The 21358-nt window shown below is 49.1% G+C and overlaps 2 protein-coding genes across 2 annotated transcripts; one reads left to right on the forward strand and one right to left on the reverse strand.

Moving 5' to 3' along the window:
- Nucleotides 1-77: 77 nt before the first annotated feature.
- Nucleotides 78-2195, reverse strand: mad2l1bp (MAD2L1 binding protein). The gene is made up of 3 exons (XM_006638509.3): nucleotides 1729-2195; nucleotides 851-1113; nucleotides 78-720 (listed from the first exon to the last, which is right to left on the reverse strand). The coding sequence occupies exons 1-3, from the start codon at nucleotides 1979-1981 to the stop codon at nucleotides 202-204; spliced, it is 1035 nt and encodes a 344-aa protein (XP_006638572.2). The 5' UTR covers nucleotides 1982-2195; the 3' UTR covers nucleotides 78-201.
- A 4368-nt stretch (nucleotides 2196-6563) lies between these two features.
- gtpbp2b (GTP binding protein 2b) lies at nucleotides 6564-20286 on the forward strand. Its single transcript, XM_006638510.3, has 12 exons — nucleotides 6564-6954; nucleotides 10011-10037; nucleotides 10524-10708; nucleotides 10996-11104; nucleotides 11370-11567; nucleotides 12439-12613; nucleotides 14380-14599; nucleotides 15041-15176; nucleotides 15566-15624; nucleotides 15714-15885; nucleotides 16690-16854; nucleotides 17243-20286. The coding sequence occupies exons 1-12, from the start codon at nucleotides 6760-6762 to the stop codon at nucleotides 17405-17407; spliced, it is 1806 nt and encodes a 601-aa protein (XP_006638573.1). The 5' UTR covers nucleotides 6564-6759; the 3' UTR covers nucleotides 17408-20286.
- Nucleotides 20287-21358: the final 1072 nt, after the last annotated feature.

The following is a 21358-nucleotide window of genomic DNA, read 5'->3' on the forward strand; positions in this document are numbered from 1 at the left end:
ACAACTTACAAGTTAAAAAAACAGCACCGATGGCCTCCCGCACTGACCATGAGGAGGCTCCGCAGAGGTAAAAAGCAGGAAAGGGGGGCTTTCTCCCTGTGCGGATAACCCCCACAGTCCCATGCTGACTCATGCCCAACTTTATTTTGCCACATCGCTTAGTGTAACGCGTATCTCGTCTGGCTCTCACCCCATTGTCTCTCATTTGCAAAACCCCTTGATGACCACAGGCGCCTGGAACCAGATATAATCCTCCCAGTCCCGCTGTTCGCCCTGGGCGGGGGTGGGGGGGTGCGTGTCGGAGGACAGAGCGATCACCTGCCTCTTCGCCCTGGTGGGCACCGTGTAGTCCTGCCTGGGCCGGAACCAGCCCACGCCGCAGTCCCGGTGGCCCAGCACCATGACCGTGGTGGCCACCAGGCTCCTGGGCTGCGGCTTGAACAGGACGTCCGCCACGAAGAGGGTGTGGAAAAGCTGACGCAGGCATGCGGCCGTGCCCAGGCTGCCAGCCTCCTCGCCCAGGACCAGGGCCTCCAGATCGATCTCGAACAGCTCCTTGGGCGCCATGACGTTGCCCCCCAGGAGCAGCAGCACGCGGGGCACCAGGGTGAGGGAGAACAGCACCTCCAGGTTCTGCAGCACCTCCTTCAGCTCCCGCAGCGTCTGTTGACAGCGCCGGCCGTCCAGGCCGCCCGTCTTCATGGGCCTGCGGAGGGCGCCCTGCAGAGGAAGGGCAGAGGTCAGACCTGAGCGGCGCTTCCTGTACTCTTGCTCCGTGCACCGCCCGGAGTCCCGATAGCGAGCCAGGCCCGCGTGTCCGTGCCCACAGGAGTGCGGGCGCCCAGCTCACCTGGCGGCCCGCCGGCGCTGTCGCCTCCTGCAGCAGCAGGAGCTGGTCGTAGGGCGCGGGCAGCTGCTGGCGCTCGTACAGCACGAACTTGAGCAGCTCGCAGGCAAACCTGCAGCAGCTGGTGTGGGCAACGGCACCGCGGAACACCACGCACACACGGCCGTCCTCCGCCTGCGCGCGAGGCCCAGAGCCTCTGGCCGGGGCGTCCACACACCGAGGGCAGCCGGCTGACCCCCCAGTCGCAGTGTCGACTTCCACTAAAACTGAAAGGAAATCACAGCGGAAAATCCTCCTGTCAGGGATTTAATTTTCTACACCACATGCACAGAGGAGGAAAACAACACTGGACAGTCCTACACTGTTGTAAAACACAGGAGCTCAGTAACCCACACTAACCTGGAAGACCATTCCAGATCAGCTCAACCAGAACTTGATTTGTGCTGGAAATACACACCTGGGGGCTTCAGCTCGCCCAGGTCTGAAAAGCTGTAAATTATTCATCCTAAAGAGCTCCCACGTGTGAAACATCAGACAGTTGGACAACAACACCCACCTATTCTCTAGTGCGGGCAATCAGTGACGCCTAGACCAAACTGTCAGGAGCGTTTTAATGACAAATTTAATCTCAAAAGTACAGCCGTCTAGGCTACAGTACACAAAAACGTAGGTCTGTATACTGAATGCCCACACAAACCACAAACATGTTTAAAGTAGTAAAATATTTAATATGCTTATGTAGTTCTTTCGGAAATGAACTTCTTAACCCAATTAAATGATTACTATTAATCTAGCTGGATTCCTATTCCTGATACAGGACACGCGAGGTGTCTGGGCCAGCGGAGGCCCCTGTCCAGCCGGGGCGGCACCGCCGAGCGCACCTGCGGCCTGGCCCGGCCCGGGAAGCCGGTTCTCCTTCTCCTCCTCGCCGCGGCCGCCCGCTCCCGTCTTGCCAGGCAAGGAGACGTCTGTGTTTTCCGACGTAACTGCCGCACCGATGTCCAGCACCGCCATCCTCTGGTCCAGGGGCTCCGGGTCCCGGTACACCGTCACCGGGCTGCCCGGCCGCCGCTGCTCCGCCATCCTCAGCCTCAGCCCCGGCTCGGTTTGAATCCGCCGCCGCGGCTGCGGCATCACGGGAGCCCGCAGGAAGTCGGGTCTGACAGCACGGGGCTCCTCACAGCCCCAGCGCAAAACTCAGCCCCGGCCGTGCCGTGCGCTCTTAATTTTAATCGTATATTTGATTTGGTTTTGTATTGTTATTTTTTAAATCTCTTTCAGGTTTTTAAAAACGCGTCACTTCCTGTACGTCAGACGGACTGCCGAGCCCTACAGTCTGCGCAGCTGCACCAGCGGCAGTCCAGCTGCTGAGGCATACGCCGACGTCTTAATGTCGGACACCGCCTAGACTGTACAGTACACTTCCTTAATTACTCTGGCACACAAATAAGATCTCATTGCCCTCTGTCGAAAAGTGCCGTAGCCCCGGATGCCGCTGAAAGGTAAAATGTAAAAAACATTCCTGACGCCTGGTCACCTCGGCGTGCGGCTTTATTATTAAGATTGTTTTATTTTCTGCTCGCTCTTCTTGAATCTTGAATAAGGGAGCGGTATAACCTATTGGGTTTGAACACAACAGCGGCAGGTTGCGGGTTCGAGTCCCTGCTGCAGGCGCTGCTGGTGTGCCTTGAGTGAGATACTGTACCCCATTTGCTCCAGTTCACCCAGTTGTGTAATAATAAGTTGGGGGATAATTCCTACACGGAGGGGAGTCACGTGCTCTCTCGTCCGCTTAACTCGCTGGAAACCGGGCTGAGCTCCAATCGACGAGCCGCTGTGGACTTCATCTTTCTTATCTTTCACGAATAAAGATGTCATGCCGCTGGTCTTCAGGTCTATCTCACGCCTGACCACAAGGCGGCAGCAGTCTTCCACTGTCTGAGACACTGTCCACCTTTAATACTTTAATTTCTCTGGGCGCACACAGTCAACGTTTTCACTGTCTTTACTAGTCATCAGGACTCCACAATTGTCATGCAGACATAGAGAGCAGAAGAGTAAATCTCAATATTACCAGTTATGCTTATGGATATCCTCAGTGTTAAGACACGTAGTGCAGCAAATGTACAGGGCGGAGTGGTGGCTCTGTGGCTCAGGATCTGCGCCTGTGGCTGGAAGGTTGCTGGTTCAAGTCCCGTGGCTGGCAGAGGAATCCTACTCCGTTGGGCCCCTGAGCAAGACCCTTCACCCCAGCTGCTCCAGGGGCGCCGTATAAATGGCTGACCCTGCACTCTGACCCCAAGCTTCTCTCCCTGTCTGTGTGTCTCATGGAGAGCAGGCTGGGGTTTGTGAAAGATGAATTCCTAATGCAAGAAACTTTATATGGCTAATAAAGTGATCTTACTAAGATACAGAACACACCTTAAGACAAAATTAATTTGTATCAAGGTTTTTTTTGTCGAAATTGTACAATGCATACAGGGAGGAGGTTGAAACCCTGACAGCATGGTGCCAGGAGAACAACCTCTCTCTTAACATCAGTAAGACAAAGGAGATGATTGTGGACTATAGGAAACATCAGGGAGGAGACCACACACCTATTTACATCAATGGGACTGCAGTGGAGAGGGTCAGCAGTTTTAAGTTCCTGGGAGTTAACATTTCAGAGGACTTAACCTGGACCCACCACACCAACACCGTGGTCAGGACAGCACGGCAGCGCCTGTTCTTTCTCCGCAGGCTAAAGAAGTTCAGCATGCCGTCACATATCCAGGCCAACTTCTACAGGTGCACCATTGAGAGCATCCTGACTGGTTGCATCACTGTCTGGTATGGGAACTGCTCCGCCCGGGATCGCAAAGTACTGCAGAGGGTGGTGAAGTCAGCGCAGCTTATCACCAGCTGTGAGCTACCAAGCATCCAGGAGATCTACTCAGCTAGATGTCTGAAGAAGGCCAGGTCCATTCTCAAGGACCCCAGTCATCCCAGTCACAAACTGTTTTCCCTCCTACTGTCTGGTAAACGGTACCAAAGCATTCGGTCCAAGTCCAACGGACTACGGAACAGCTTCTACCTCCAGGCAATAAAACTGCGAAATAGCCAATCTGCAGCTCCTTTATCAGATCACCTGTAATGGCTACATGGACACACAGTTTTCACTGTATTCAGCATAACTGCACTACATGTATATATTGCATACACCATGGAAACATAACAGCTCTACTCATATTGAGTTTTATTCAATTTCAAAAATGTAACCTCAGTTTTGTGATTTTTGTGTTTTTGTGAATTTTGTGATTTTTGTGAGCTCGCAGAAAAAGACATTTCATTGCCAGCAACTACTGCTGCACGCTGTATTGTTGTGCATTTGATAAATAAACTTTGACTTGACTTTGACTTGACTTGATGTACCAGAAAGACCTAATTTAGCATGTTGTATACAACTGTTATCTGTGTGTTATAAAATTGTTGCTCTGCAATCAGCCCAGAATAGAGTAACCACATACATTCCTGAACTCAAAGGAATGTCCTGCACTGTCGGGCAAAAGGACCTAAATATTTCTAGGCTTGTACAGAGAATACCTAATACAAATATTCAAAATCCTGAAATGAACTCCAGCCCAGTGGAACAGCGAAACACAAACCACAGGACACAAGTGGAAACTAGGTAGGAGTGCATTTAAAACCAAGAACAGGAGACATTTCTTTACGGTTCAGTTCAGTACTTCATTGCCAAGTCAAAGAACCTGATAGAGATTTGCTCTACTGCAGCCCCGATTCAAAGAAGAAAAATGTTACACTTCCACAGACAACATCCTGAGGTGTCTAATGACAAAAAGAGTTGTGAGAGTAGGGAACAGGATACTCTGTCATGTTTCTGAAGATGATAGCCTGGCTTCTCCCAAGACACAGCTGGATGAGATCCTGTGATCCTGAGATCACTACAGTATGTTGTGTGGGCACGGGCAAACTAGGAGACTGTCTAGAGCAATCAGGGATCCCCCTTAATGTGCAACACAACATTTTTTTTACTCAGCATGTTCAATTTGTGAGTGAAAAATTCCCTAGTGTGGCACTTTCTGTTGCTGCTGTTGTTGTGTTGTATTTGTAGCTGATACTTGTAGTGTCTGTGCAAATCGTGATCAGGGGAGTCTGCTGTCCAAGACCTTGCCTAGGGCCTGCAAGTATTTTTTTGTTGAACTAAGAAAACATGTTGGCGTTTGCAACCTAGGAGTAGTTTCACAATGAGGACAACAATATTGCTGGCTTCATTTGATATTCTTCACCTCTAACCTCACCCATTGCTGACGCAAAGACAGGCAAGAGTCAAGCATAGACATCCCCTCTTCTGTGGGCGGGGATTCTGATTTGAGTTGTAGCCAATAGGAGGAGAGATTGGGTTAAGAACCCAGCCCACTTTTGGTTCCTCATGAATATTCAGTGATCACTGATAAGGATCTCCATGGAAACATTTCCATGTGGATAATCCTAATGGAAGCCCGCTCAAAAAATAACCAATCATAACCAATAACCAAATAAGTTTCTGAAGCGCAGAAAAGAAGAGCAGGATAAGCGATCTCAAAACAGAGGTACGCTCCAATCATTTTAATAATACATCATTTGCATGATAATGTAATTTGGATTTCATTTGCTTTTGAGTCTATCAGATCCATGTTAGTAGCAAATAGTAGACGAACCACATTTTCAAGATCAAGATGTAGACTACGAGAGGTGTTTTACTTGAAGTTAACAGATTCATGTTTCTCTAATTGTACACAAGCTGTGTGGGATACCTGGCTAAAAATCAGTGCTGCTAGGCCAAACAAAAGCTTGAAGGTGAATGCGCAGTACAAAAAACTGTTCAGTGTTTATACGTGATCAGAGTTAAAACATATTTGTTTTCCTTGGGGTTTCTGCTGTATTTCAATGAATGGGGGTATCGTGAACCCAACCTGTAGCCCTTCAGATTGCAGTCTCTCTCCCAGTGACAGTGGCAGGAGCAGAGAGGAGCTGCTCAGAGCTCAAGATGATTAAAACACTCCTGAGGTCAGCCTTGGCACAAGGCCATCATGAGCATCAGTCACGCTGTGGGTCGACTACTATGGCATGAAGATGCAATTGATGATTTTGCCTCCCGAAAATCTAGTCGAATGATTTATAGAACATTTTTTTGGATGCTCCCATTTGCTTGGCCTGTTATCTTTGTAAAATGTATGCTTCTTGTTCTTGTCTGTAACATATTATGTGCTCTTCAAAGTTGAACAGTACGTTTTCCAGTTAAATAATTAATTTATTTAATGGTTCTAAACAGTAAAACAAGGTTGTGTTGGGAGCTGATACTAGTAATGTCTGTGCAAATCATGAATAAGGGAGGCCCCTTTCCAAGACCTTGCCTAGTGCCCGCAGGGAGCTTGGGCCGGCCATGGTTTTTGTTTTTGTTGAACTAAGAAAACATGTTTTGGCATTTGCAACCTAGGAGTAGTTTCACAATGAGGACAACAATATTGGTGGCTTCATTTGACATTCTTCACCTCTAACCTCACCCGTCGCTGATGCAAAGACAGGCAAGAGTCGAGCGCAGACATGCCCTCTTCCGTGGGCGGGGATTCTGATGTGAGTCACAGCCAATAGGAGGAGAGACTGGATTGAAATCCCAGCCCACTTTTGGTTCCTCATGAATATTCAGTGAACGTCATCGAAAATATTTCCCTCTCTGTCATCAGCCTTGACGTATATCCGCTTCAGTGAGCTCAGTGCTGAGGTATCGTTTTCGGGTGCAGAGGGGGTGCAGTGTTTTTGTTTTTATTCCCTCTCTGTAGCCCAGCAGATGCGTTACCGGCGCTGTCCCGGTTTTCGGAAGTCGAAAGAGCCGCGACGCATCTGAGGGGGAGGAGAGAGGCCGCGGCCGCAAGATGGACTCGCGGATGGCGGAGCTCTTCGGTACCGGCTCCGGCTTGAAGTCGGGCTCGCAGGGACTGGCTGCCGGTTCGGGGAACGGGTTCGGGATGATGTCCAAAAAGTCGACCTCGAAAAACGGCAAGAAAGCGAAGAACCGGGCGAGCAGAAGCACGAAGCCCAGCAACAACCCGCCGTACCTGCCCCCGGAGGTGAGACCGCGGAGCGAGCGGAGACCGGGTCTCGGACCCAGTCAGAACCCGTCCGGACTGCAGCATGTTTGTGCTGAGCCGCAGTTCGTGTTCCAGACTTGCTTTCTGTTTCGGATGAGCAGATACGAGCTCCCGCGATGTTACAAATGCATGTAATTTACAAACAGGAAGGCAGCTGGCTGGGCTTGAGCGTTTTAAACCCGTGAGGTTGGGGTTAACTCAGAATAACAGCCCTGAGATGTGGTTAGGAATGAACATTAAGACGACAGTAGTCATAGTATCAACTACTATTATTTTTTTTTCGCTAAGTGAACCAATAGAGGGAGAGAGTGCTGTCAGGGCACAGGACGGAAGAGAGAAGGTTGTTTGATTGTCTGATTGTGGACAGTCAGCTGACAGATGTTTTCTGTGTCCTTGTTGTTGTTGTGTTATATAGTTGTTTTTTTCTGTTGTAATACTACAATAATAGCTATACAGCTGTTTATCACGTTTTGTAGTTTGTTAGTTGTCTGTTGTTGTGCTTTGGCGTTATGGTAATGTTGTGGTTCTTAGCCCTGGTCCCGGATTACTCCTGTGTGTCTGCTGTTTTTTTTCCAGCTGGGTTCTTAATCACTAGCAAATTTATTTTGATTTCTGATATTCATCTGGACTGAGGCAGAAGAAAAGACACTGACACAGTGATACAAGGAGAATCTGACACAGTGTCACTCTCACCTGTGTGTGTTCATCTTAAGTCGGTCACATGTTAAGAGCAGTTTAGTCAGGCAGTATGAAGCAAACTCTTAATGACCTAGCTGATATAAGACTGCGTAATAATAATAATTGCTTACACTTATATAGCGCTTTCTGGACACTCCACACAAAGCGCTTTACAGGTAATGGGGATCCCCTCCACCATCACCACTGTGCAGCCCCACCTGGACGATGTGACGGCAGCCATAGTGCGCCAGAACACTCACCACACACCAGCTCTCAGTGGGGAGGAGAGCAGAGTAATGAAGCCAGTTCATAGATGGGGATTATTTGGAGGCCATGATTGGTAAGGGCCAATGGGAAATTTGGCCAGGACACCGGGGTTACACCCCTACTCTTTTCGAGAAACGCCCTGGGATTTTTAACGACCACAGAGAGTCAGGACCTCGGTTTTACGTCTCATCCGAAGGACGGCGCCTGTTTACAGTATAGTGTCCCCGTGCATAAAGTTCTGTATATTGAAGTTGAAAGACTTAAGACATTTACATACAACATATAGAACATTACTGAGAGACAGGTTCACTGCTCCTCAGGCTAATAAAGTCAGTAAGAGAGAGAGAGAGAGAGAGAGAGGAGCGTCAGTGCAAAACAGCTTCTGGGCCTCGGTACAGTTTTAGAAACTTAATCTATGAAACACTATCAGCATTGATGCCTCAGGTATGTCAGATCACACAGTGGAGGGAACTGAGCTCTGTCTCCACAGGCCCCAGTCCCTCTCTGCCTGCTGACTTCATCTGTGTTACAGTATAACTGGGAAGCAAATAGCCCATCAGAGCTGAAAACAGGAAGAAGTCATGTTAGCTAATATCATTTCTAGCATATTCAGAGCTGCTGCAGTTTTAAGGAACTGCACTTGTGTCAGATGAATTAATCTGAGCAGCATCACAGGAGTGGAAATAACAGCGGGGGAAAAACGCGGGCAGATTTTACTTATTTCCAAACTCGGGATCCTGGAGCTGTTGGGCATACCATCGTGCAGCACAAGATCTTGAACAAAAATGTTCGGAGTTACTGTAAACAGAATAGTGTATCTGGAATGTGTGCCCTGCTGTCTTCAGAGCGGATTTGAAGACATCTGGGAATTGAACATTTTCTTTTCTTGCTGTGGGCGGCGCCGAGTAAGCGTGCCACTCTGCAGGCTGTGCCGTGCTGGAATGTAACCTGATCCCAGCGTTTCCACAGAGGCAGCCAGGGTGCACTAAAAATAAGCCAGGATAGTGGCCTGCCAGGAGTGAAGAGGAGGCCGCGGTGTCAGAGGAGTTTGAAATACTATGGACTGGTAACAACTCACAGACTGACCTATTCTGTTTGAAGAGGAACCTGAAATTCAGGTGTTAGATTCCTCATCTACTTACTTTTCTGTCAATACACTGTATTGGGAAATACATTTCCATACAATACACTGCATGGGAAAATGGATGGATCGGGGAATGTGAAATAATAAGCCTTATTACCCAATATCCTAAACTGAAGAGAGTAGAGTCCACTAATAGATTCCGAAAACAGAACACACAGTCTCTTCTAGATGATATATATTGCTTACAATTATATGGACACTCCACTCAAAGCGCTTTACAGGTAATGGGGATCCCCTCCACCACCACCAGTGTGCAGCCCCACCTGGATGATGCAACGGCAGCCATAGTGCGCCAGAACGCTCACCACACATCAGCTATCAGTGGGGAGGAGAGCAGAGTAATGAAGCCAATTCAGAGATGGGGATTATTAGGAGGTCATGATTGGTAAGGGCCAATGGGAAATTTGGGCAGCAATTTGGTTACACCCCTACTCTTTTTGAGAAACACCCTGGGATTTTTAATGACCACAGAGAGTCAGGACCTCGGTTTTACGTCTCATCCGAAGGACGGCGCCTGTTTACAGTATAGTGTCCCCGTCACTATACTGGGGCATTAGGAGCCACATTGACTGCGGGGTGAGCGCCTCCTGCTGGCCCCACTAACACCTCTTCCAGCAGCAACCTTAGTTTTTCCCAGGAGTCTCCCATCCAGGTACTGGCCAGGCTCACACCTGCTCAGCTTCAGTGGGTTGCCAGTTGTGAGTTGCAGGGTGATATGGCTGCTGATATTACTTAATATGTCAAACAGTATCCTAAAATATTGGATAAACTGGGAATTTATCCATTTACAATGCCAGGCACACTGAAGGGAACACCTGGTAGGTTTTATCCTGCCCTGTGGTGCTTTGCCTTTCCACCTCTGTTGCCATATTGTTGAGTCCCGTGTGCGGCGGCAGCCTTGTTCTTCCAGCCCTGCGTGCTAATGCTCTCTCTTTCTCTCTTGTAGGCTGAGGAAGGAAACATAGAGTACAAGGTAAGCGCCTGTCCTGCTGAGGGATTCTCCCTCATGGCCCCCTTTCCTGTTCCACAGGGCTCAGACAGACACTGCCGGGTCTGGATGGGGCTGGTCAGGAATAGCGGGGCTCAACGTTGCGAGTCTCCTTCTGGCCCGGCAGGGGCTCAGCTGGTAGAGGCCCGAGCTTGGCTGGGTACACTCGTTCTGGGACTGTGGGTTTAAATCTGGGCTCGTCTTAGACACTTCTGCAACCAGGACTCGTTGAGCATCAGCACAAACCTTGGCGTGTGCTGCCAGCGGGTGGGCAGGGTTTCCTCTGTGTTTGGGCCTGTGGGCTCCTCCTGCCCGAAGCGTAGCCGAGTCTTCTGGTGATTGATCATGAGAGCAGTAGGACTGGAGTGTGTGACGGGGAGGAGCAGTCGGACAGGGATCGGGGATGCTGGGGCCAGGGGAGCTGGCCGCCGCGAGTCCTGGTGCACTCAGCCGAGCTGTGTGTGTGTGCAGCTGAAGCTGGTGAGCCCCACGCAGTACCGCTTCGAGCACCTCGTGACGCAGATGAAGTGGAGGCTGCAGGAGGGGCGCGGCGAGGCGGTCTACCAGATCGGGGTGGAGGACAACGGGCTGCTGGTGGGGCTGTCGGAGGAAGACATGAGGGCCTCGCTGAAGACCCTGCGCCGCATGGCCGAGAAGTAGGTGGACCTCACCAAGGAGCAGCCTGGGAGCAAAGACCTGCCTCGGAGCTTTGCTGCCAGCCTGTAGACTGGAAATGCATGAATTATGTATATGTGATGTTTTTTAAGCATCCAGACAAATAAGTAAGTTCATAATTGGCAAGTGTGACATGAGTTAGAATGATATAAATAGTCACAAGTTAGAAATGATGATGCAATTACACACTTTGCTCAAGTAAACCATTAGGATCAAAATGTTTGTGGAGTTTATATGACCCTTGACCTCTGCCTGGGTCTGTGTCCAGGGTTGGCGCTGACATCACAGTTCTCAGGGAGAGAGAGGTGGACTACGACTCTGATGTGCCCCGAAAAATCGCCGAAGTCCTGGTCAGGAAAGTGCCGGATGACCAGCAGGTGAGCTGTTTTGAAGGAGCACTGCTCCTCACGAGCGGTAGAAGAGGTTTGATGAGACAGTGGAGTGGAAACATGTCATTGGCAGATGCTTCACTAAAAGAGAGGGCTTCAGGGGAGTCCCGAACAGAACAGCACAGCAGTCAAAGACCGAGAGGAGTGGCGACGGTACTGACTTGCGGTCGCTGTGTAGCACATGTTTCTGGCGATGCAGTCTGTCAGCCAGCGTTCACCTCTGAGCGCCCTGCGCTGTGCCTTTGCTCTTCAGTTCCTGGACCTGCGCGTGGCTGTCCTGGGCAACGTGGACTCGGGGAAGTCGACCCTGCTGGGGGTGCTGACGCAGGGCGAGCTGGACAACGGGCGAGGGCGTGCGCGCCTCAACCTCTTCAGACACCTCCACGAGATCCAGTCGGGCCGCACGTCCAGCATCAGTTTTGAGATCCTGGGCTTCAACAGCAAGGGAGAGGTGAGGAAGCCCTGTAGGGCTGCAGTGTCAGGAGCTCCTTACTATCCATAGATTAGTAATCCTGACCTTCAGGTGGATCTGCCGGGAGCACAGACTTCCTTTAAAGGAAGTGGTATTCGATTCAGGAGTCAGAGCCATACTGAAGGCTATTTCTGACTCAGGATAAGGACCGTATAAGCTGAATTGCCTTGTTCTGAGCATGGATTGATTGGCTTGTTTTACAAGATATTGCTTGTCAATTTTGGATCAGTAGCCTGCAAAGATATTCTGACCAAGCATTAACAGCACAGAAGAGACACTGGCAGTCTTTTGCAAGTTCTGATCTTTGTAGTGGTGGCACTTCTTTGTGTAGCTGAATTCACATATATACCTTTTTTTTGTCACACTGGCTGTAGTCTCCTTTGAATCCATTCTGAAGACAGAAATATACGTTTTTCAAGATGAGGCTGTCGTGTGTACGTGCACTGCTGTTTTTGGACCTGAAGAACCACTGCAAACTCCTGATTGTTACCTAGTGCACAGGTGCAAATAAGCAATTACAAAGTGTTTTTCACCCAGTCTAGGGTTTTAGTTGGATTGAAGCAACTCTGCACTTGTTGCTTAGTAATTTACATTAGTTTTGAGTAAATCTGCATGCATAGGCAGGTAGAAACAGAAAAGGTGTTTGCTTTCTTGCACGCAAAAAAGAAAGTTGCACAGCAGCTGGGCCGCTTTGATGAGAGTCTGTTCTCTGTCAGTGTGCCCAGCGCGTGACCCCTCCTCTTAGGGTTGTTTCAGGGTGATCATGCCCAGTGCAGTCAGTGGTGGAGGGCAGCAGGGCTGCACGCTGCAGGTTTGCTATCTGAATCCCTAACCCCGACACCCCTTGCAGGTGGTGAACTACAGCGAGTCTCGCACAGCAGAGGAGATTTGTGAGAGCGCCTCCAAAATGATCACCTTCATCGACCTGGCTGGCCACCACAAGTACCTGAAGACCACCATCTTCGGCCTGACCAGCTACTGCCCGGACTTCGCCATGCTGGTGGTCGGTGCAAACACAGGCATAGGTAATCCCTCCTAGAGGACTGACCGAAACAGGGCTGGACAGGTCTGAGTCATTGACTGTGTTTTCAGGTCAGGGTGCATTGTTTCTCCCTCTTCTGTTGTGCAAATACCCTGACTTGCTTTGTGGACAATACTGTGACCTGTGACCTATGACCTGTGATCAGGTTTTGAAACCCAGGCTACCTTGCCCTGGAGTGGCGGGAACTACAGCAAGTTTCTCACAGCAGAGGAGATCTGCAATGCTGGGGCTGTTTTTAGCTGCCTGTTCTCCGGGGTTCTTGGGTTTCAGTGAGTGACAGAAGTGGGGGCAGAGTGAGTAGAGAGCCTACACGTGCCAACATGACCTACATCTGCAAAACTGTATCTACCTTTTAGTGTTGGTGAGCTAAAATATAAATTTACAGAAGCGACTGTGAGGTTGTCCTAACTTCTAGATATGTTTTTAAAAGCAGTCAGCAGTCACGATTGCAGCTGGCACAACCTATATATGCTGACATTCAATAAATGAAGACCGAGCAGTGTTTTAAAATGGCTGTCTTCCACAATCAGTTATTAGTGCGATTTCCGGTGTATGCGTCTTTCCAGGGAAGATTAACCCTGTCCTGGAAACACAGAAGGGAGCTCTGTGACTTGGCCGTCAGTTCAGACAAGCCTGCTCTTGACATGAGCTCAGGGGTGCAGGAGCAGGATGTGGAGGTGCTCTCACGAACAGGGTAGTCAAGCTGGTGTAGGAGCGAAGCCCCATGCAGCCAAGCGACACCATGTTCATTCACAGGATCAGTGAAGCCCGGCTGTGTGTCACCAGCACTGAGCTAGTAGTGAACAGAACCAGAGGTCAGGCTTTGCACACCTGAGCTGCTGCAGTACCTCCTGACGCTGTGTAAGAGGTGTTATTTTTAGGGAAACTGTGCTGGGTCGGCTGACAGCTGTACGTGTGCAATGCTGGACACGTGATGCCGGGGGGGCTGGAGCGGCTCTGTGAAATTCTGCTTCCCTCCTGCCTCGCTGTTAAACCTGCTGATGGCTCTCGGTCTCAGTGGCCCAGCAGAGCGCGCGGCGTCCAGCTCAGCCCCACCGCCTTCGGCATTCCTGAGTGCACCTGGGGGTGTTCAGGAGTTCAGGCAGTGAAACAGGAAGATGAATGAGTCCTCTTTCAGTGTCGAACAGAGATTGTAGCCATTTACTGTGCATACAGTATGAGGACAAGATCCTGTCTCTGAAGTTCAGAGGTTGGGATTCATACCCAACCAATGGAAAAGGTGGCAGTGATCAGGGCTTTTGATCAATGGGATCAGGAGAACTGTACATGACTTCCTTTCCATTCTTCACTTTCAAAATCACAGTGTAAAACCAGGGTGAAGAGATGAAACAATGGACGCAAGCTCACAGTATTTGTATTTCATGCAGTATTTGTATTTCTGACTTTGAAATTATCATTCTGAAGCTTGAGTTCAGTGCTGCTTGTTTTTCCAATGTCCTTCTCTTTCATGTCTTATCAGTTCTGTGTAACTTTCCCTTTACAAGTTGAAAAGGGGCCTGCCTGGTAACAGAGTTTTGTGTAACATGCTCATGTTTCTTTGGCTTTATTTCTTTAATCCGGACTTTAGTGAGTAGAGCTCTACTAAGGACCATTTCATATTCTTTGAACTTATTTATCGTTCTTATTATTCTAGTTTGCATTGCACAGTGTAACATGCTCACAGATGATGGAGTTGAGCGCTGCGTCTGTGTGACTCATCAGGGAAACGTGTGTTTATCGTGTCTGCAGCGGGCACCACTCGGGAGCACTTGGGCCTGGCCATGGCTCTGAAGGTGCCCATCTTCATCGTGGTCAGCAAGGTGGACCTGTGCACCAAGGGCACCATCGAGAGGACTGTGCGCCAGCTGGAGCGCATCCTCAAGCAGCCCGGTTGCAACAAGGTGCCCATGGTGGTGTCCAACGCTGACGACGCCGTCACCGCCGCCCAGCAGTTCGCGCAGTCTCCGAGGTAAGTCACTCTCTTTCATTTCCACATGGCTTGCTGCTGTCAAGGGAGAGATGGAGCCACACGTAGCCTCTGGAATGCCCCCAGGCTCGATTCTCTCCCTCTGTAAGCCCACAGCTTTGGCAGACAGACTGGCCAGCCCGTGGGCACTTGGCAGGCCTCAGGGGCTGCTGTTACTTGGCAAGCTGAGGATACCAGACCTCAGGTTCACACGCTTGGCACCTGAGTGCCACTGTTTGGCTAATCGTGGTCCCAGCTGGCTGGTGACGCAGCACATATTCGAATTCTCCGTAACATGGAGCGAGGCTTGTGCAATGAAAGCCATTTGGGAATACTCTTTAGAAGTATTATTCATCTCAGAAGCATTATTTATTATTTATTTCACTGAATGACTGAGTTTTTTTATTCTAGTGTTCGTTTTGTTGTGTTGTCTTCTCCTCACAGCATCACGCCAATCTTCACCCTGTCCAGCGTGTCCGGGGAGAGCCTGGACCTCCTCAAGGTCTTCTTCAACATCTTGCCCCCGCTCAGCAACAGCAAAGAGCAGGAGGAGCTCATGCAGCAGCTCACTGAGTTTCAGGTACGGTCAGGCCTGGGCTCTGCACCACACTGGACACTGCAGGTCCGGTCAGGCCTGGGCTCTGCACCACGCTGGACACTGCAGGTCCGGTCAGGCCTGGGCTCTGCACCACGCTGGACACTGCAGGTCCGGTCAGGCCTGGGCTCTGTATCACGCTGGACACTGCAGGTCCGGTCAGGCCTGGGCTCTGTATCACGCTGGACACTGCAGGTCCGGTCAGGCCTGGGCTCTGCACCACGCTGGACACTGCAGGTCCGGTCAGGCCTGGGCTCTGCATCACACTGGACACTCATACACATTGTCTGCTGTAGTGTGGCGGTCAAGTGTTTTTGCCTCTTTGTACAAGAGGTGTGTGTTTATCTTTGTGAAAAACACTGCTCTCTCCCCAGGTTGATGAGATCTACACCGTTCCAGACGTGGGCACAGTGGTTGGGGGAACCCTGTACAGGTGAGGGCTCTGCGGTGTCCCTGCAGTCCGTGTGGCTCCCCGCTCCCTGCAGCGACTGAGCCGCCCCCTCCCTCCCCCTCTCTCCCCAGCGGGATCTGCCGGGAGGGCGAGCGGCTGGTGGTGGGTCCCACCGACGAGGGGAAGTTCCTGGGGCTGAAGGTGTGCAGCATCCAGAGGAACCGCTCCGCCTGCAGGGTGCTGCGGGCTGGCCAGGCCGCCACGCTGGCGCTCGGGGACTTCGACCGCTCGCTGCTCCGCAAGGTGAGGCGCCGGCCCTGGTCTCAGGAGCTCAGCGCTGGGGCTGGGGTGGGGCTGGGTACGCATGGGGCGGACCTGGGGCGTGTCTGGTGTGGGTCTGGGCATGCATGGGGCGGGCCTGGGACGGGTCTGGGGTGGGTCTGGGCATGCATGGGGCGGGTCTGGGACGGGTCTGGGGTGGGTCTGGGCATGCATGGGGCGGGTCTGGGGTGGGTGGCAGACCAAGTGGTTGAAGTTGATACTTCGGCCTCCTTCAAGAAATGGTTGGGTGTGATCTTGGGGTCGATAAGCGATTAACTACCAAACGGATCAGATGGGCCGAATGGCTCCATGTGCTTATGTGCCGGAGGAGCAGTACCAGGTCGCTGGTGTAAGGGGTGCGGGTGGACCAGTAGGTAGCGCTGTTCCCTGTGGACCAGAGGTTCCAGATGTTAAACCAAGGTCCCAGCTACATGGTTAATAAAACTCTAAGGGCATTTTTATAGACTAGACTAGAGAGCAGCCTGGTGTCCTGACTCCTGGCTTGGTCAATTTCAGTGCAGCTGGTGAAGTTGTTTCGTGGCCTGAGCAGTTGGCTGTCACTCAGGTGGAGCTGCTTTTCAGGGGGGTTGAAGTGGGCCCTTTATATGTATGAAATGCTATTGGGATGAAAAGAGCTACAGGATATAATTTCAAGAATTAACTATTTACACTGGAAATGCTTCTCAAACACTAGCATTGTATCTGGAGAGTTTCTGCGAAGTTGTCTTTTTAAGTCTGGTAACAGTGACATACGCGAGAGCACCTCACCGTTGATTTTGGCTGCAGGGAATGGTGATGGTCAGTCCAGAGATGAATCCCACCATCTGCTGGCTGTTCGAAGCCGAGATTGTGCTGCTGTTCCATGCCAAGACCTTCCGGAAAGGCTTCCAGGTCACCGTCCACGTGGGGAACGTCCGGCAGACTGCGACCGTGGAGTGCCTGCGCGGGAAGGTGGGTGAGGCCGGAGTTCGGGTCGGGTGCAGTCCAGGGTGTCACAGTTTCCATTTCACCCCCCTTGTCTATTAAGCTTGTCCTCCATGTGTCCACCTCTCCTGTGCTGAGTCCATCCATGTGTATTTCCATAGCACCTTTCTCAGTGCAACAGTGCCAACACCCCACATTCCAGTCTGCTGATTTAATATAGAAGAATGCGAGGGTTTTCGCCTGCACCTGCCAGCGCTGATGGTGGCCAGTGTGGTTTGGGGAATGGTGTTTTTCTCTTCCAGCTGTGCATACTACAGTGACCCCAACTGCTTCTAAATGATCTTGGTGCTGTTGGGTTGGTCTTGTTTCGAATGCTTCGCTGTGGCGGTAAAGGCGCTCTCTGCTCCCATCTCAGGACGAGCTGCGGACTGGGGAGAAGGCGGTAGTGCGCTTCAAGTTCATCAAGCACCCTGAGTACTTGAAAGTGGGAGCCAAGCTGCTGTTCCGGGAGGGGGTGACCAAGGGCATTGGCCATGTGACCTACCTGCAGCCCGTCTCCCTCTACCAGCACCACCCTTAGGAGACGGACGAGACTCCTAGGACACCTCATCACCAGCCAGTCTGAGCAGAGGGACCTACGTTTCGTTTGACCTGCATTTGCTCGCCTTTAATCTGACAGCTATCATTACAGAAGCGATTGTTCTTCACACGTATGCCTGGCCCACAGCCTTTTTTTACTTGTCTGTAGCTTGGCCAGCTACTTTTAATTTCAGCCAGCCGAACTTTACGTTTTACACTTGGGTCTCCTTTCATTTTGCTGTTTTTTTTAAGGTGCAGATTCTTGTAGAGACTCTCTCGAAATCCCGTGTGCCTGGGATTATGTCCACAGAGATTAGCCAAATCTTTAAATGGCTCCAGAATCTCAGATTCAAAAGGTCTTTAATTTTTGACTTTAATTTAATGAAAAGCACCATTTGAACCACCATCAGTCCCTCACAATGCAGGAGTGGCGTCATGAGTGGAAGTGAATGAGTTTTAGCATAGCGCGTACTGTGGTTTGTGCACAAAGTTTTGTTGAAGAACTGAACCTTTCTGCTCCAAAAACTTTGATAACTTGCCCAGCGATATTTACAGTACCAAACCAGAAGTGATGTAGCAAGATGGTTTTAAAACAGTCTCTGACCACTAAAACATCTTCAGTCAGGCTTCCCATGAAAGGAAAATTGAGCCTGTGGAGAAATGGATCAGTGAGCCACTGAGAAATATTGTTTGGGAGGTTCAGCAGCATCTTTATGTTATGCATGTGATCATCATGGTAACATAATTTTGAAGATGATTCCTTCCAGCAGCTGTGACTGTTTGATTCAGTTCAGGCTTTATTGTCCCCACAGGGAAATTTGTGTGACTGTGTGTTCTGTCGGACTGTGTGTGGAGTCCTGAGTTCAGTGTTACAGGAACACGTGGCAGCTGGTGTCCTCATACAGATTATTTACCTTTCCTCTCCTTATGGGTTTTGCTTGGCTGATCCTCTGCCTGCTGGGTGTTGATTGAAGTGTTTTTTTCTGTAAGTACCTTTAACCACAGTGGGGAAAGTGTCCAAGTGCATTATTTGCTCTGGATTGTTGTGTTTTCATACAGAGAAGCAATCTGTTCTTCTCTAACATAACCCTTCTTTAATAGTCATATTCCTGTTTAATCCTGAGCAAATCTGTCTGCAGTAGAAAACAGTGACCTAACGAAATTGCTCTGTGGGCACTGTAGAGGCAGCTTTGACTTGTCGATGTGGGGTGGATCTGTGCGCTAGAGTCTGCCCCCGACTACTTTGGGATTCTTGCACTCTTCAGAACTGTGAGTGGGGCTTTGTGCTTCTGGAGAGGTTGCGTTATACAAGAATGGGTGAATTATTGCCTTCAGTGCCTGAAACAGACCCACATGAAGCTGTTGTGACAGCAGCATGATGCAGGCTGTGCAGAAAGGCTGAAGGTGCTGTTTTATATGCCCAATACTGTGATGCAGCCTGCCAACTGAGGTTATCTACAGAACTGGGCTGTTGTACTGACTAGGCGCAGTTCTTTATTTCCATATTCACAAGTGACTTTGTGTTTTTTGTTGTCTCTAATTACGTACGCAATAAAGAACCTTGTGTTTCAGTGAAGGAGAGGCTGCCTTTGGCCCAGTGTCCAGTGCTCTAAGGCCACAGAGCTCCCTTGTCCTGCGGCCTCTGCAGGGGCCTGTCAGGTGCTTTGTTGCAGTCGTTGCTTTCCAATGTGGAACATTGTGCTTGTGCTGGACAGAGCATCTGCCACTCGTTCAGGATTCTGCAGCTTCTGAAGCAGGGTTCGTGAGAAAAACCAGTTGTGCAGGTTTTTAGTCCAGCCCAGCTCTCAAGGGGCTGATCGAACTAATTATAGGCTTAATTTGAGTAGTCTAAAAGATTCTCCAAGCTCTTCAGGCACTGCATCTTGGTAGAGACCTATTTTACACACCTGGAGCTGGGAACAGAAGTAAAATCTACCTTGACAGCTTGCTTGCTGTGGAAAAAAGTTTCCCTCTTAAGTACTGCAGGTCATAATGTGCTGAGTAATGGAGAACACTTGAATTGGTGAATATGCTGTCTGCCACACTCTGAAAGCCAACTTTCCTTCATGCTACAGTGTCGGTCTGCTGTCCAGCATGATGTCCTGAGAATGTCGTTTACATGGGGTTACCAGCTTAGTCATGGTGGGGAACTTGAGTTGTGAAGGTACAATTTCAGCATTGGATTTCAGAAAGGACAAACTGACTGAAAGTTCCTCTACAGTAGCGGTACTGCAGTTATCTTTGTATTTTCCACCAGTGGATTGTTATAAAGGGGATTGAAATTACAGTGCCTATAAAAGAAGGAATTATTTTAGAGCTCTGTGGTGTTGGATTAATTTTTGTAACGTTCATGTGGTGCTATTCTTTAACTCGACATTGTGTAGGGTGCTTGGGTGGGTGAACAGGACCCCTTTGAGCTCTGTGTGTGTGTCAGGTCTGTGACTGCTGCTGTGGCCTCTCCATGTGGAGCATTGCTAAGCCGTGCCTCCCACCTCACTGGAACACACAGCGAACACCAACAGGACTGCTGCAGGAGCTCCTACATCCCGTTTCGGTTCTTACTGTTCTGTTCTTTTCTGTGTTCTCGTGCAATGAAGGTATGCAAACCAAAAAAACACACTTTCAAAATGTTGAATGAATTGCTCATGTAAACTTGTTTGCAGAAAACTACTTTTATTCTTGCATTGAGAAAATGTTTCTTTGGTAAGATTTTTGATCTCCACCCACGTTTTCCAGAAGACTTTTTACAGCAGTCTCCCATTTCACAAATATGAGTCTGCACAAGTTCTCTGTTATTTTAATCTTCTTTTGAGTGAAGTTACGGAAATGTATGTACAAAATGCAGTTTGTATATAATGACATAAATAGATTTTTTATTGACTTCTGTGTACTGTGTTCTTCTGTATTGTGAATTTTAAAGAGCTGAATGAAAATTGCCACTGGTGTGAGTGAAGGGACCAGGAGTTTGAGCGTTGAAACCTCAGATCACCGTTAACAAGCTGGAATGGATCATTATGAAAGGAGGTGGTTTCCTTTTCTCAGTGAGATAATCACAAATTAATGTTTTCCATACAGTGCATTCTACTTACACAATTTTTATTTTACACTTAAAAAGATTAATGGTAAAAATCAATTTACCTCTTGTTCTTCAAATCTTACAACGTGTCTGTCTTTATAAACACGTTTTATACATTCTCACATATTTACAGTTGTATCCAAAAGTTTGGGCACCCCTGGTCAAATTGCATGTTTAACTGAATCTCTAAGGGAAAATAAGTAGCCTCAACCTCCTTAAGGTACAAACTTAAACCTGATATATTTCTGCATATTTTGCACAATTACGATTGATTTGCTGAATTTAACCGATTGAAAAAATAAAAAAAGTGTATGTGGCATTTGCAAACGTTTGGGCACCCTTCCAGTTGGTTAATATTTTTTAAGGCCTCTTTGATCGACTTGTTAGATCTTAATTTAAGACGGATAAAGACAATTCCGGTGTTGAATAAATACTCTAACCCTTCTGACCTTTCAGGATGTTGTGCCTGGTCTCAACAACCATGGGCTCCTCTAAGCAGCTGACTCAGGACTTGAAAATAAAAATAATTGACTATTACAAAGCAAGGGAAGACTATAAAAGATATCTTAATGCTTCTAGCTGGAATTTTCACTGTTATTATTGATCATTAAGAAATGGAAGTAAAGGGGAACTTGAAGTCAAGGCAAGATCTGGAAGCCTCAGAAAAATGTCTGATAGAACTGACGATACATTGGTAAGGTATGCAAAGCAGAATCCACATGGGACTGTAGAGGACCTGCAGAAACATTTGCACATGTGACATTCATTTTTTTTTTCAATCTGTTAAATTCAGCAAATAGTAATTGTTTATTAAATGTGCAGAAATCTGTCATGTTTAAGTTTGTACTCTGCAGAGGCTGTTAGCCTCTTTTCATG

The sequence above is a fragment of the Lepisosteus oculatus genome, chromosome 17 (assembly GCF_040954835.1).
Source record: "Lepisosteus oculatus isolate fLepOcu1 chromosome 17, fLepOcu1.hap2, whole genome shotgun sequence".
In the NCBI taxonomy this organism is placed as follows: Eukaryota; Metazoa; Chordata; class Actinopteri; order Semionotiformes; family Lepisosteidae; genus Lepisosteus; species Lepisosteus oculatus.